Source organism: Dipteris shenzhenensis, chromosome 26 (genome assembly GCF_047967505.1).
Source record: "Dipteris shenzhenensis isolate YYH24624 ecotype China chromosome 26, Dip_SZ_1.0, whole genome shotgun sequence".
NCBI lineage: Eukaryota > Viridiplantae > Streptophyta > Polypodiopsida > Gleicheniales > Dipteridaceae > Dipteris > Dipteris shenzhenensis.
Genome location: NC_141621.1, coordinates 46,040,879 through 46,058,251, shown reverse-complemented (window position 1 = coordinate 46,058,251; position 17,373 = coordinate 46,040,879). Strand labels below are relative to the sequence as shown.

At 42.5% G+C, this 17,373-nt stretch overlaps 1 protein-coding gene across 1 annotated transcript; it reads left to right on the top strand.

Annotated features, from left to right (window-relative positions):
- The first annotated feature begins 13,708 nt into the window (after positions 1-13,708).
- Positions 13,709-16,490, top strand: LOC147885163 (dnaJ protein homolog). Its single transcript, XM_087397145.1, has 7 exons — positions 13,709-13,988; positions 14,319-14,490; positions 14,654-14,795; positions 14,996-15,129; positions 15,295-15,437; positions 15,613-15,811; positions 15,896-16,490. Exons 1-7 carry the CDS (start codon positions 13,839-13,841, stop codon positions 16,222-16,224), a joined length of 1,269 nt encoding a protein of 422 aa, XP_087253271.1. The 5' UTR covers positions 13,709-13,838; the 3' UTR covers positions 16,225-16,490.
- Positions 16,491-17,373: the final 883 nt, after the last annotated feature.

The following is a 17,373-nucleotide window of genomic DNA, read 5'->3' as shown; positions in this document are numbered from 1 at the left end:
TGAGGGAAAAGGCTATTGGGAGTTCATTACTAGAGCTGAACAAGAACCAGTTATTCCTAATGTTCCCAATCAACAGGAGTTGTAGGCATTTAAAGGCTAGCATGAGAGAGCCAAAAAATTTATGTACTAGCTGTCTATCAATATTTTAGATTCTATGATTATGCATATTTAGGATGCAAGCACACCGAAGGAGGCATGGGATACTTTGACAAAAATGTATAGCACAAATCCGCAAGCCAGGAAAATGTAGCTCAAGCAGGAGTTGCATAATGTGCAAAGAGAAAATATGAGCATCAATGACTACCACATGAAGGTGAAGAAGGTTGCAGATGCACTTGCTTCCATTGGGTCGCCAGTGGAAAATGATGATTTGGTTTCTATGACCTTGAATGGTCTACGAAAGGATTATGCACAGTTTCGGACATCCATTGCCGTTCGCGAGAATTTTCCTGATTTTGGGGAGTTGATTGCTCTTCTAATTTCTCAAGAGCAGAGAAATGGTGGTGCATATTCTTAAGGAGGAACTTCAAAAGAAACTGTCTTCTACTCAAATGCTAGAAGAGGTAGAGGTAGAGGTAGAGCAGGCCAATCTAGAGGCCATGGAAAAAATCAGAATATGTAGCAAATTCAAGAAAACCAGTCCTATGGAGGAGGACGTGGTAACTTTAGAGGCAGGGGGAGCCAAAGAGGTCGTGGTAGATGGCAGAGAGGCCAAAATGCAAACAACAATGTTGAATGCTACTACTATGGTAAAATGGGTCATATAATTAAAGACTGCTATAAAAGGCAATATGACATCATGATTGGAAATTGCAGCAAGGCAATTATGCATCCTCTAGTACATAGGGTGATGACAGAAGTGAGCATCTGTTTATGGTGCAGCACATGACCAATTCTATGACAAGTGTAGAAGAAAGCAATGATGTGTGGTATGTTGACTCAGGTGCATCAAACCACATGACAGGTCATGCAAAATGGATGTAGAATGCAAGGAAAATGGAAGGACCATGATTTGTGGAGACTGGTGATGATACTGCACATCCTATTGTGCAGATTGGTAAAATTCCTTTGTCTATGCAGGATGGGAAAAAGAAATACTTGTCTAATGTATTTCATGTCCTGAATATCACCAAGAACTTGGTTTCTATTGGTCAAATGGTTGAACAAGGCTTGCAGGTCAGATTTAATCCTCATGGATGCTTTGTTGAGGATATGAAAAATAAAGGTCGCTTGATAGCAAAAGGGAAGAAGAAGGGTAGGATGTTTACATTGGATGTGGACATGCCTAAATTGAGTGTAGCAATGTTTGCACATGGGACCCGGTGTAGTTGCAAAAATTGATATCTGGCATAAATGCATTGGTCATGTTAATGTACAGCGACTTAAATTAATGCAAGCCCAAAATATTGTTGCAAGATTGCCTAAATTCAAGGTTGCAAAAATGCATAAGGTATGTGAAGCCTATCAATTTGGAAAACAGGCAAGGAAACCATTTCCTAGACATGTTTAAGCGAGTAAGAGGCCGTTGGAATTAATCCACTCTGATATATGGACTACTAAAGCTGCATCTATTGGAGGCTATCATTATTTTGTCACTTTTGATAATGATTACAGCAGAAAAGTTTGGGTGTATTTTATGAAAAAGAAAAGAAGTGTTTGGGAATTTCAAAGCTTTTAAAGCTATGGTTGAAAAAGAAACAGGCATGCAAATAAAATGCCTAAGGTCAGATGGAGGGGGAGAGTACCTCTCAAATGAGTTTGCAAGTTTTCTGCAGGAGCATGGCATAAAGCAGCAATATTCATGCAGTCATATCCCACAGCAAAATGGACTTGCATAAAGGAAAAACAGGCATATTGGAGAGGTATCTCGTGCCATGCTCAACGAAAAAGACCTGCCAAATTTTTATTGGGCTGAAGCAGTTGCTATAGTAGTCTACATAATGAACATGACTCCCACTGCAACAATACATGGCATGATGCCAGAGGAGAGGTATACTGGTAGGAAACTAGATATTTCTCATTTGAAAGTTTTTTGTTACATCGCCTATGTTCATGTGCCAGATGAGTTGAGATCCAAGTTGGATCCAAAAGCTGAGAAGTGCATCTTTATTGGTTATTCTCTACAATAGAAAGGGTATAGATGCTATAACCCTTCTACTCATAAGTTTACAGTGAGCAGAGATGTTGTTTTTTATGAGATGAGTAGCTGGTATAAACCAGTAAATGTGATTGATGATGTAGATGCACAAAATGGTAATGCTACACAGAATTCACAACAGTAATCACACAATATTAGTGGACATGTAGTGTCCTCTAGCAGTGGTTCACATACTTCACCATGGACAGGCAAAATGAGATGAGGAGGATCTCCTCAAAGCAATGCAGATAGTGGTATGCAAGTATCACGAAAAGGAAAAGAGAAAGTAGATCAGCCCATATTTGATGTGAATGCAGGTCACTCTTATGTGGATGGTGAATCCACTAGCTCAGAACAGAGCCTTGATGAGGAGTTGGGTATTCCTTCTATTGTTACACCTAGAGTAAGGAAGACAAGGGATGTTTTCAGAGCACCTGGTAGTGAGCCTATTTTGCACAGGTCTATCAGAGCTAGGTATCCTATGGATAGGCTGAAATATGATGGATTTACAGCCCTTCACTATGCCTATATGGTCAAAGTGATACATGAACCAGAATCCACTTCTTTTGAGCAAGCCATGGGAAAAGAAAAATGGGAGAAAGCCATGGATGAAGAAATGGATGCCTTGGAAGCAAATGCTACATGGGAATTGGTGCCTTTGCCTAAAGACAAGAATGCAATTGGCTGTAAGTGGGTTTATAAGGTGAAGCACAATGCAGATGGTTCTGTGAATAGATAGAAGGCAAGATTAGTTGTCAAGGGGTATGCACAGACATATGGCATTGATTATGAAGAAACATTTAGTCCGGTTGCAAGGATGGCAACCATAAGAGCAGTCATTGCTATGGCTGCATCAAAGGGATGGTCTTTACATCAGATGGATGTAAAGAATGCTTTCTTGCATGGTAATTTGCAAGAAGAGGTCTATATGGAGCAGCCACTAGGTTATGTTCATGCTGTTCATCCTGAGTTTGTTTGCAGGTTGAAGAAAGCCTTGTATGGCTTGAAGCAAGCACCCAGAGCATGGTTTGACAAGATAGGATAGTATCTTGTCACTATTGGCTTTCAGATTTCCAAGGCAGATTTCTCACTTTATGTGAGAAAAATAGAGAAAGGCATTATGCTGCTTGTCATTTATGTTGATGATTTGATCATCACAGGTGATAGTGATGAAGATATCCTTCATGTGAAAATGCTATTGAAGCAGAAGTTTGAGATGAAGGATTTGGGAGAGTTGCGTTACTTCTTGGGCATTGAGGTGATTAGATCCACAAGTGGGATATGGCTCTTGCAGAGGCAGTATGGATTGGACATGCTATCCAAATATGGGATGATAGGCTGTAAGCCTATTTCAGTTCCTTTGGAGCAGAATGTGAAGCTGAGCGCAGATGCAGGAGGTGAGCTTCTGGAAGAACCTACTATGTACAGATGCATAGTAGGAAGTTTGATTTATATGAGTATTACCAGGCCAGATTTGAGCTATGCTGTTGGTTTGGTCAGTCAGTTTATGCAGGCTCCAAGGAAACCGCATTTGGATGTGGCTAGACGCATACTGAGGTATGTCAAGTCCACATTGTAGTATGGACTATTTTATGAGACTGGGGTTCAGATACAGGACCGCATGGATACACTGATGCTGATTAGGCTGGTAGTATTTTGATAGACGATCTACCAATGGATATGTGTTCTCTTTTGGGAGTGTTGTAGTCACTTGGAGCAACAAGAAATAGCCTATAGTTTCCTTGTCAAGCACGGAGGCTAAGTACAGGGGTGCAGCAATGGCTACATGTGAGGTAGCTTGGTTGCATAAGCTACTTTATGATATGCATCAGTCTACAGATGGGCCAGTTGTCATTTATTATGACAACATGAGCAGTATACACTTGCAAATAACCTAGTCTATCATGCTAGAACAAAGCACATTGAGGTGCATTATCACTATGTGCGAGAGAAGCTTCTAGTAGGTTTTATTGATCTAGTTTATGTCAGCATAGAGGATCAGGTAGCTGACATACTCACGAAGGCATTGGACGTAGAGAAGCTGTGCAAGTTCAGAGACCTACTTAGTGTGCAGGAATTGGGATTGAGCTCGAGGGGGAGTGTTGAGATATCGAGCTCCACTCTTGATATGCCAGGGTGACCGTTGTGCATTTATGTCACCAACTTGTTAGCTGTAGATGCAGTTGGTACACCGCCCATGAATAATAGCTGGATTATAGCTATCTTTATGTACTCTAGTTAGTGGCTTAGTTAGTATGCCACCTTAGTTAGCTGAGTTTGGTTTGAGACCCACATATAGGGTTCACCTATTCTTTTGTACTAAGAGAGAGTTCTTTTGGCTTTCACAACTAAGAAGAGGAAAACTGTTTTCAGCCTCCACCTTTGTGTGTATTCCCCCATTGCATATGTGAGAAAGCCGCAAGTGAGACTCCTTACTTCTCTCGCACTCTCTTCACAGGGATCTAGTTGACTGCTGTGAGATTGATCACCGGAATATTAACTCATTTACATGGAAAAATAAAAGAATTGAATCTATGACTTTAGAGTTGGGAGACTAGATATATGCCTCAGGTGACAGGTGGTGAATGGAAGACTAGATAGGTGGTATGTCTCTAGTGAATGGGAGTGCCAAATGGAGGGTCACATTATATTTACTTCAAGCATTTTTATCATTTACCAATTTGCTGGAGTTTTTGCCTACCCTATTGTGTGGAGAGGGCTATGGATATCTTGTTCAAATTAGATCCAAGGCTTCTCAAGACTACTAATTTCAAAGTGAGGTGAAAGAGGCTTGGTGTAAAGCCAAAGCAAGGATAGTAGACTCTTGTGAATGTTGGGATACATAGATCAAAGCTATGGTGCAATGTGCCAAAGTGTGGCAGAAAAAGTATAGGAGTCACTAAAAAGGATTAGGGAAGTTACTTGAAGAGGTGAGGGAATCTGTCTCCATCTTGTGATGCTCTGGCAGGAAACTAATTTGGCAATAAAGATACATTGTCAGTGGATCTAAATGTGAGGTTAGTCAAATTTCATTATTAGTGGATGTAAATGTGGGATTAGTCAAATTATTTCCCAAAAGATAGAACAAGGTAAGGGTGAATGATTGGAGACCACTCACAATGTTGAATACGTTGCAGAAACTATTGGTAAAAGCATTATCTTTGAAGATTAGGGATATCTGCATGACGGTGGTGGATAAGAAGCAGTCGAGATCTATTAAGGGAGGGCATATTTTTTAAAATAAAATCAACGTGTCAATAGGCCTACATTATGCGGGTGAGTCTAGACAAAAATGCTTAATGTTTGGCTTTGCCTTAGACAAAGCCTATGATAGGATTAGGTGGGATTTCATCGAGAGGGTGCTGGGGTTTGGTGCTGGTTTTGTGAACCTAGTTATGATGCTTTTTGGGAATCCCTTAGGAATGCCTCTACAATCTTATGCTTGAATGATGGAGTTATGGGATGTTTTGAGCTAAAGAGATCAGTAGGATAGGTCTGCCCCCTTGCTCCTCTATTGTTTTTGCTATCCAGGGTTCCCTTTATGACATTAGTGACAAGGGGTGTGGAACAGGGTATAATTACTGGCCTTCATCTTCCTAAGAGGGACCAGCTGTGTATGGAGTTATTTGCAGATGACATGCTTGCCTTGTGTCAAGAAAATCTATAGTAGGTGGGAATTTATTTGAATCTTTAAATTCATTTTGCAGGGTGTAAGGTTCCTCTTTTAGTTGGCCAAAGACTTTTGGTTTGAGAATTGATACTAGCCCAAAGCTAGAGTGGGAGCTGGCCTTGCCTATTAAATGGATTGAGAGAGGTTGTATAATTAGGTGTTTAGGAGCACCAATTAGCTTGAGAATTACACTGAAACAAAGGTATGAGTGGTTTGTCTATAGGTTAAAAGATAAATTGAGAGGATGGGCTGGACTAGAGTTGGGGTGGAATGTCATATGTATCATTGTAAAGCACGTCCTGGCAGTTGCTCTACAGTGTATGTGGCCTCAATTTGGCAGTTTGGTAAATCACATTGGGGGGAAGTGGAGAAAATCCTAAGAAGATTCATATGGGTAGAAGAAGTGGGGAAAAGAAAGCTACATTACATATCTTAGGAATTGATGAAGGCCCTGAAAGCCATGGGAGGTTTGGGGATGCATGATGTTCAACTGAGAAACAATGCCTTGTTAAGTAAATGGTTGCCTGGAATATTGGATGATAAGGCACCTTGATGTCAATGCATGAGATGGTTTGTGGAAGGGCCAGAGGGGGGCAGGTATGTATGTGGAATGACCTGTCTTGCTATGATAAAAATTTTTCTGCTTTTCTTGTGAAGATTAAGGGCTCAGATTTTGTGAAAGGGTTGATAGGAGCTTGGAAGTCCATAGTGGACCTACTCTCTTGGTGTGGCAGGAGCAGGCTAAGAGGGGATGATAGTTTGTTGGAATGCATTTGGTGGTCATAGGCAAATCTATGGGAGAATCAACCACTAGCCAGACAAGATCTAGTTTGTGCTAGATCCCTACATAGAAAGGGAGTTCGTTGGTGGATAGATATATGGGATATGAGGAGAGCCGACTAAAAATCATTGTGGGAGATAGTCCAGCAGTTTGGCTTAAATACCCTAGAGAGAAATTTTTAAAACCAGGTATTGTAGGATCTACAACCAAACTAGCCTACAAATATAGTCTCCTCCACTCTTTGAAGGACGAGGATTTGGAGAGTGAGAGATCTCAACAGCGGAAGCGGAATGAAAGAAGGTGAGATAGAGGGAGAGACAGAAGAGAGAACCACACAAGTTTTGGTGGGTGCAAAACACCCTAATCTTCTATGTCATCTATATATATGTGTGTGTGTGTGTGTGTGTATGTGTGTGTGTGTGTGTGTGTGTGTGTGCATGCATGTGCATGTGTGTGTTTGAGTATTGTACATAACTGGGGTTAAGGTACATTGGCCTTTAACCCCCATAACCTCCCACTTAAAGGCCAATGTGCCTTTAAGGAAGAACAACCAATGGACATACTATCCAATGCCCATCAATACATGACAATACTCAAATCGCTGACTAGATAGACTCTTCGTCAGCATATCTACAGGTTTATTATCTGTATGAACCTTGACAAGCTTTATGCGCTTGTTCTCTAATACCTCCCTGATGAAATAATACCTGACCTCAATGTGTTTGGTCTGAATAGCACTCATGGAATCACTATGCAATGTTGGTACACCTATATGAATCCCCAAATCTCCCACTACCCGATCAAGCCATGTAGCCTCCTTGCAACCCTTTGTGGCTACAACATACTCGGCCTAACATACTTGGCCTCTATGGTAGACAAAGAAACACACTCAAAGATGAACACATAACCAAAAGTGGACCTTATGCTATCCATATGCCCTACATAGTCTGAATCTGTGTACCCAAGTACATGCATCTCTCCTCCCACTCGCCTCCAACTATTTCCCTGCTCAACTTCCCTCCCTTTGCCTTACCCCTCCCCCTTTCATCGCTCAATGTCCACAAGCATATACACATCTCCTTGGTACCCTTCATGTACCTCATGATGCACTTAACTGCCTCCCAATGCATCTTTCCTGGATAAGCCATATATCGGCTGACAACTCCTACTACAAATGCAATGTCTAATCTAGAAGCTATCATAACATACATAAGACTCCCAATCGCCCAGCTAATGCGTTAGGAACCTTGGCCATCATGGCGCTCTCCTCATCTAATTTGGGACTATCTTCCTGACTCAGTTTCACATATGGAGGCGATGGAGTACTTATTGCCTTCCCCCCCTCCATATTGAAACGTTGCAACACTTTTGTAACATACTCCTTCTGTGAAAGCCAAAGGAGTTTCCTACTCGGGTCACGCATGATACGCATACCATGAATATGCTTGCAGGTCCCAAATCCTTCATGTCAAAGGCCTTGTGCAACTTGGCCTTCAATGCATCAAGCTCATAAGTGTTCTTGCTAGCCAATAGCATATCATCCACATAAAGTGCTAGGAGTATCAGGCTATTATCCTTAACCCTTTTAGTGTAGAGGCAGTGATGATCAATCTCACTTCTTCTAAAACCCTGGGACCGAATGAAAGCATCAAATTTTTTGTACCATTCTCTAGGTGCTTGCTTAAGGCCATAGAGACTCTCTTTCAGCTTGCAAACCAAATGCTCTTTGCCCTTTTCTTCAAAACCTTATGCTGTACTATGTAAATTTTCTCATGCAAATCCCCATGCAAGAAAGCTCTCTTGACGTCCATCTACATAAGCACCATATGCTCTGGTCCAAGTACACATCTAAGTGTGGTCATCTTCACAACCTTCTCTCATCAAAGTCCACACCCTTCTCTTGCTTGAACCCTTTAGCAACCAAACGGGCCTTGTACCTAGGCACATCATCACTCGTGATCTTTATCTTGTAGACCCATTTACATTTGTGTATCCTACTCAGCTTTGTGAGAGTAGAAGATGCCAAAGTACTTAGTTCCCTTGAGATCCCAGTACTCCCACTTGCGCTGATCCTCATGCATCATAGCCTCCCTATAGCAAGAAGGCTCCCCGCAATCAGTAAGCATCACATAGTCTGCCCCTAGAACAAATCTCTCAAGTGGTCTAGACACTCTAGATGTTCTTCTCAAGGGTATTTCAGCTTGCTGTCCCGCCTGCATATCAGCCATATTTGGCTCATCATTTCGAATAATAGATGATCCATCATCTACCCTTGATTGTGTACCTATGGTAGTACCTAGTGGCAGCATTTCCTACACATTCTGTGCATGGGCAACTTGATGTCTATCAACATATTATGGTGGATTCACATCCTGGAAAGTGATTCTCCTCATTTCCACATCCCTCATGGGTGTCTTATGAATCTTCTTCTCATTGAAGACCACATCATGGCTTCGTATGATCTTCTTTGCTTCTGGATCCTAGAGACAGTAGCCCATCTCTCCACTTTCACCATAAGCCAGAAAGATGCATTTCCTAGACTTAGGATCTAGCTTCTTTCGAAGCTCTTTTGGCACACGTGCATATACCTCACACCCAAATATGCACAAATGAGAGTAAGAAGGCTTCTTGTCACTCCATGCCTCTTCAGGAATACCACCATCTAAACCCTTACTAGGTGATCTATTGATCACAAGCACTGCAGTCTTCATTGCCTCAGCCCAAAAACCACCAGAAAGACTCGCATTGGAAAGCATGCATTGCAACCTTTCCTGAATGGTGCAGTTCATCTGTTCTCCAATTGGATTTTGCTCTGGAGTAGGAGGAGATGTGAGCTCCCTCTTAATCCCACGTGTATCACAGAAATGCTAAAAGTCATGAGAGAGATACTCTCCACCATTGTCAATCCATAGGCATTTAAGCATTCTACTCGACTGATTTTCAACCAAAGCCAACCATGTTTTTAATACCTGGAACGCATCACTCTCGGCTCTTTCTTTCCCCTTCTTTTATGGGCTAATTTAGTCTCCTTCCGAGACAATGCTCATAAAACTCAAAGTCTGAAAAACTCAAATGCAGTACATAACCCAAACGGCATAAGAGTTTTATTCCATTCTGCCTCATGTGCCCCAACCTACAATGCCACAAAGAAGTACTTGGCTGCTCGATTATTGCAACAACCTGATCAGACACCCCTAATACATGTAAGGGATACAAGGTCCCACACTTGGCATCTTTGGCCAAAACCATAGAGCCCTTTTGAATTTTCCAACTCAGAAAGCCAAAAGTGGCCTAAAAACCAGCATCATCTAGCTGACCTGCTAAAATGAGACTCTTGGTCAGCTTAGGCACATGTCTCACATTTCTCAAAACAAATTCAGAACCATTTGCAAAAGAAAACTTTATGTAACCTACTCCCACTGTCACATGCATAGTTATTTCCAAGATGCACACAACCTGTCTTTCCACTGTCATAAGTGGAGAACCATTCCTTATGGGCAGTAACATGGAATGAAGCACCAGAATCCAAAATCCAATCCTGGGAATATGCATCATCTGAATTCGTAATCAAGTCTTAAAGTAGACTAGACATGACGATAATGTCATTGTCTGCAAGTAGACTAGCCATGAAGAGACTGCATTGATTTCCTCGATCTTCATTTTTCCTTTCTCCTTCCTTGGACTCTCTTCCTTCTTATTTGCACTCTAATTTGCATTCTTTTGATTATCTTTTTGCTCTCTTTTCAGCTTGTAGTAATGCTTTTTCGTGTGGCCCTTCTTGCCACAATGGTAACACTCAATGGTCCGTGCCTTGGATTTGCTACGAGACTTTTCCCTCTTTCTTGCGACTTCCCTCTGAATTGTGATTTGCCCCTTTGCACATTTAAGGCTGCATCCTGCTTGTTGCCTTCCATAGACTTCTGTCTAATCTCCTCAGCCAACAAGCTACCCACAACATCATCAAGCTTTCGTACACCACGTGGAGTTACTGACAACTATACGGAAGGTATCCCCTGAGGATGGCAATGAACACAAGAGGAATATTGCCTTAGTCTCTGCATCAAAATTCATCTTCTGAGCTTGAAGCTGGCTGAAAATAATATTGAATTCATTCAAGTGAGAAGGGATGGAGACCCCTTCCTTCATCTACAACTCAAACAACCTCTTCGTGAGAGGTAATCTTTATTAGAGGCAGTTTCCTTCTCATAAGTTGCACATAATTTCTTCCATAAATCTTCCGTAGTCTACTCATTTACTATTGTGAAATAGACTGACTCTGCAAGATGAAGTCTAACAATAGACTTTGCTAATGCATCCAACTCATTCTAATCAGCCTCAGACATATATGCAGGCTTAGCTCCTTGCTAAGGGTTTAATCTGCTTCTTTTGAATAAGCATATCCTTTATCTGTTCTTTCCATAAAGAAAAGTTTGTCCCATCAAACTTTTTAATGCTGATGAAAAACTCCTTTTCAGACATGGAAGAGGATGCCATGATGCAAATGAAACAAAATCCCAAATGCTAGTACCTACAAAAGAGAAATCACACCAAATACTAGGTGCACCCAAATATGTCTGTCTTAATGAAGGATAGTGTCACCAAAACTCAAGGCTCAAAGCCTCAAAATGCATCTGACTCATGTGCATATACTATGCATTCATATGAACAAATTTAGCCCAAAAGAAAATGTCAACCTGCAATGACAAAACAATGGCATACTCAATGCCAATAAGAGCCAAATGCCTCAAGCATAAACACCGTCCATGGGCATAAGCATTAACAATGTCTCATCCAAGAGAGCATAGCACTATGAGTGCATCAACTGCAATGTGTCGAAGCTTTCCCTTAACATAAAATAGCATCCGTGTGCTAAACGTCCATCAATATAGCATCCCACAAGGCAATCTGGGCCTATCAGCGCATCCAACAAGGATTGCAATGCATCCAAATGGCCTGTAAAGCATCCACTGCAACCCAATGCAAACCACGAATGAGCATACACGGCTCAAACTGCAACCAGAGTGATTTGCATAAGGTATATCCAAAACTCACAGCCCCACGACAATGACTGCTAGTGAAAATAGAACCTGGGATGCCTCAAAACATGGGTGTCACTGCATAATCGGACTCAGCAAGACAATCTACAAATATCTATCTTCTACAAGAACTCCAAAATCCCAACCGATGAATGGGAAATGGGGAGTCAACCCTTGCAATTGACCTATAATCCAAAAATCAAAGGTTTGAAACTTTGAATGGATTTTTGACAAAGAAACAGACGATTCGACGTCTCAAAGAGATGGAACTTTTCCAAATCTCCACGGAATCATGCAAGAGCTGGCAGGTAGGGGTTTTTGGGCCTCCGAAATGCAATGGAATATACAGTTTTGAAAACCGTGGTCCCAACCACCGGGTCCAACACACGGACCAAAAAACGTTTTTGCAAACAAACATGTTTGTAAACACCACCCGAGTGCAAATGATGAGCAACATAGAAGTTTTAGGACCTCCTGAGGCCACCAGAACTGACAGATCTGCGAATGGTTACTTCAAACTCGAGTTCCAACACACTAGCAAAAAAATGTTGAAGCAGAGACAGTGAGCCAGAATTCCAACAAAACAATGCCAAATTCAAGAATGAAGGTGTTTTCGAACCCGTGAAGTGCAATGGATACCAAAAGCAGGCAATGGTTGCCTCTACAAGTCATTTTGGACACTGAGTAGTCAAAAGGAACAGGGGAATTCATAAAAAAACGTCTTTTTTTGCTCCAAAACCACTTAGAAAACTTTCCAAAGGTTTCTGCAAGGTCTCTGTACACCAGGATGCAAATAAAGTCACCAACAGAGCTTCTCTTTCCTCCCACAAAGCTGTAGCAGTAGACTTCGGGCTCCAGGCACACACTCGGGCTCAGCTAGAACACCCACGCTCTGATACCAATTGAGAGATCTTAACAACAGAAGCAGAACGGAAGAAGGTGAGAGAGAGGGAGAGCCAAAAGAGAGAGCCACACAAGTTTTGGTGGGTGCAGAACACCCTAATCTTCTATGTCATCCATATATATATGTGTTTGAGTATTGCACATAACTAGGTAACTTCTTATATTAGCATTCATAGAGAAAAAATAAACTATTTAGTATACGGAAGTAGGGATTTGAAATAACAAAATCTCACTTGATAGGAAATGAATGACCATGTCTTTGAGATGGGCCATGTATCCTTTTTCTCCCATGTGCACAAAAAACAAAGATACAATTGCTTTGAGCTAGGCCATGCATCCTTTTTCTCCCATGTGCACCAAAAACAAAGATTCAATTGCTAATTTTGCAAGGTTGCTGTAAACTTATGTGTGAAGTCCAAAGCACCTTGAAAACTGCAGAAGATGTTTGCATAATCTAGGTTTGTATTATCGAACAGGGATAGAGACAATAATAGAGGGAATCAACAATGGGAGGCCCTTTCAAGAATGATTTTTTTGAATTTAAACATCTTCAATTAGGCCAAGAGTTTGAATCTAGAAGATTGGAGGTTGACAGTTGTCCGATCGTGGTTTGTGGGAGAGGAATTCTTGAGCCCGCCACCAAGTATTTTAATTTTTCATGCGCTTCATCGCCTTAAATTGATCCTAGGTTGGGTTCACACCACTCGGTGGTCATCCTCCTAGTTGGCCCAATAGGAGGAACAAGCGCGGACATTACAACCCATGAAGGCCGCCCATTCCATGGCCAACTCCTCGAACCGCTACATGATTGGTCCATTCATCTCCTTCCATTGCTACACCAATCACACCTTGGCGACATAAAGTAGTAGCCTGATGGATCGTTGGTTGGTGTGGACCACCATACGCAGTGACCATTCTCCAATTCTATTTCCTACTCCATGAATAGGCGGGTGGTCTGAACCAGAAGCCCTTGCCTTTCTCGCAAAATGAATTGCACGACCGCAATTGGGTCCTACGTCCACACCTCTCTAAAAGTTATTTTTTTGGGGGGCTCTTAAGATTCTTTTTTTTTTCCAGGGCGAATCGTGACGGTTGGGTTGCGGGGGCTCCAGATCGACGGCTGTGACTTCGTCTCTCCCAAATGCCCATTTGGCCGAACAGTATAAATAGGCCTATTTCCTTCAAATAGATGACCTTTTCTTGTGCAGCAGTTGCTGCAGGCTCCACCATCGAGCTGTGCGAACGTGCTGTAAACCGTTCATCTGCCCCTCTCAAATTTGCTCTCAATCTGTTGCCTATCCTCCTTGCATCATGTTTGGCCGTCGCCCTACCAGAAGTGATAACACTAAGTATTATGACATCCTCGGTGTCTCCAAGTCTTGTTCCCCGGACGAGCTGAAGAAAGCTTACAAGAAGGCCGCAATCAAAAACCATCCCGATAAAGGGGGCGATCCGGAGAAGGTGTACTTACTTCCCCTTTTCTATAAAAGGCTCTTTTTGATGTGAGAGTTTGAGTTCCATGATACCTCACCATGAAGGTACCCCCTTCTTTTTTGATGTCCACTATTGAGGTTAGGTTAACAGATTCGTATGCTCCAGTTTCACTGTAGCCTTTCGATGAGCATAGTGTGCTGTGCAGACGTGCATAATCTAAGACACAGAATTAGATGTTTAGGTTAACAGATTGCGTCCCTTAGGCTCTAGCTTCACTGTAAGCTTTCAATGAGCATCGAGTGTGCACTGTGCAGTGCCGACGTGCATAGTCTAATACACAGAATTGGATGTTGGCAGTTCAAGGAACTTGCGCAAGCTTATGAGGTGCTTAGCGATCCTGAGAAGAGAGAAATCTACGACCAGTATGGAGAGGATGCTCTCAAGGAAGGAATCGGTGGAGGGGGACCATCCGTAAACCCTTTTGACATTTTTGAGTCTTTCTTCGGTGGAGGAGGTCACCCTTTTGGAGGTATATGTCCATAGTTTTGTTCAGATGATTTGTTTAGCTGGACTTTGGAACAACAAATTGATTGGATATGTTCTAGTTTTACAAAGGTGTGTGTGTGTGTGTGTGTGTAAATTTGTACCGGTTCTGAACAAGACATTGACCTTTTTTAGAATCAATACTGCAGGAGGTAGTAGCAGAGGAACTCGTAGGATGCGAAGAGGGGAAGATGTTGTACACCCTCTCAAAGTTTCGCTCGAGGATCTTTATAATGGAACGTCGAAGAAGCTTTCATTATCGAGGAATATTATATGTCCAAAGTGTAAAGGGTATGGCCAGATTTTAAGCCGATGTCCATTTTATAAATGGACCCTCTTGAAAAGGGATCTTTCTTTCTGAAACATGCATAGAGCAGGCTTTTTGTATGTTGCAAAGCTTTATGAATGTTTTGGTTTTTGCATTTACATCGCTTGGTGGTCACTGGTAAGATGAGGAACTGTTAGGAGGTATGATATTAGACCTTGTGCAGGAAAGGATCCAAATCTGGTGCGAGTGGTCGCTGTCCTGGTTGTCAAGGAGCTGGTATGAAAGTCACAATTCGCCATCTTGGGCAGAGTATGATACAGCAGATGCAGCACGCATGCCCAGATTGCAAAGGGTCAGGTATGCAGCTAAGCTTTGCGTTTGTTTTACAGCAGGAGGTGTTTGTTTTACAGTAGGAGGTCTTATCTTCGTCAGGACATGATATCTGGAATGTGATTGTGATATTAGAAGCATATTGTCTGGCTAGACTTTGCACATTGAAAACTTGCAATTTTCCCTCTCCAGGTGAATGCATCAGTGAAAAGGACAAGTGTGCCCAATGCAAAGGAGGCAAGGTCATTAAAGACAAGAAAGTATTGGAAGTTCATGTGGACAAAGGGATGCAGCAGGGCCAGAAGATTGTCTTCCGAGGGGAAGCAGATGAGGCTGTATGTTTCAACTGCCACTGCATAGCAGAAAAGACTATCCCAAACGTTGTCTCCAAGAAATTTTTTATTATATGCATTGCCTGATAGGCCTGCTGTGGACTTCATCGTTTGTGCTCCCTTGGAAAGCTGTTGATTAAAGTGGTTTCGCTGGATTGTGGTGTGTTGGATGTTTCAGCCGGACACCCAGACTGGAGATATTGTATTTGTCTTGCAATTGAAAGAGAATTCCAAGTTCAAGAGGAAAGGAGATGACCTGTTCGTCGACCATACTCTGACTTTGACAGAGGCTTTGTGTGGCTTTCAATTTGCCTTAGTGCATCTAGATGGTCGGCAGCTGCTTATCAAGTCTAACCCAGGGGAGATAATCAAGCCAGGTATTGTTAATCCTGTGGGCTTTTGTCTGCCCAGCTAGTATTATGAAACTCGACGTTTTATGTAACTGGAAACTTGTTTTGCAGGCCAATCTAAATCAATTAGTCATGAGGGTATGCCTCAGTATCAGAGGCCTTTCGTAAAGGGTAATCTCTACATCCAATTTGTAATTGATTTTCCTGAGACTGGAACTCTAACTTCTGAACAGTGCAAGGCATTAGAAGCTGTGCTACCTCCTAGACCTGAAGTTCAGTTGACACGCATGGAGCTAGATGATTGTGAAGAGACCACACTCTATGATGTTAACATGGATGAGGAGATAAGAAGGAAGCAGCAACAGCAACAGGCAGAAGCTTATGAAGCAGAAGTAGATGATGACATGGGCGGCCAAAGAGTGCAATGTACCCAGCAGTAGGAGCATAAAAGCTTTGATGTAGAAGTCCTTGTATTACAGCTTAACATTGATTTTGGAACCACATTGGTGGTGCTGGGATCTCATACGTGCAGAGATTCCATTATTTCTGAGGTTATGTTTACAACTGCAAGATTTCCTTGGAATCTTGTGGGATAGCAAATACAAGTAATTGTAGTATGATAATCTTGTCTTATTCCAACAAGGCTGTTCTGGTATGTTCATACTGGAAACTCGGGTGGTGACTGTTGGATTTCTTTTTGCTTCTTTGTCTCATAGGCACATTTTAAAGCGTGTGCAAGGTTTACAAAGGGATTGGAATGGATGGGGCATGAACACATTTTGATTATATACTGAGCATGTTAGGCTAGTTATCATAAGCTAAACTCAGATGTATGACGTTGTGTTGTTGAGTTTGGAGCATCTTTCTTCCGTGACAGTACGCAACTGGTCCGATAGGAGCAAATTAACCTAAGCGTGAAAGGTCTCGATGTAATTTGTTGACAGGGGTGGTGCAGCAGGCTGCAGGCTTCTTCTAGAAGCCTCCGAATCCAGAAGGTTCTGCTGCCCTGGACTAGTGTATAAAAGGAGGAGGGGGGCCAGTAGAGTGCAGGAGGGGGCTGTGAAGGCCTCTCCAAAATGAGGAGGAAGGGAGGGGTTGAGCGGAAGGCAAGGGGAAAGGAGACGAGTGGGAGGAGAGAGGGAGGAGGGAGGCAGCGAGGTTGAGCGGAAGGCAAGGGTAAAGGAGAGGAGTGGGAGGAGAGAGGGAGGCGGGAGGCAGTAGGGAGGGAGAGGCTGAGAGGCGAGGGAGGGAGTAGCGAAATGCAGAGGTAAGGAGGGAGGCGAGCAGACGGAGAGTGCAGGCAGGAGGCCTTTGAAGGCCTCTCCAAAATAAGGAGGAAGGGAGGGGTTGAGCGGAAGGCAAGGGGAAAGGACAGGAGTGGGAGGAGAGAGGGAGGCAGCGAGGTGTAAGAGGGAGGGAGAGGCTGGAGGGAAGGAGAGGTATCGACTGCCCGCACCTTACTAGCGTAGGTAAGGAGGGAGCGGTAGGGAGGGAGACTCGCAGACTTAGGTTTTATTTGCAAATGCAAATTGATAGCTTAGGAGCTTAGGTTAATTTGCAGATGCGAATAGGAAAGAACAAATTAATTA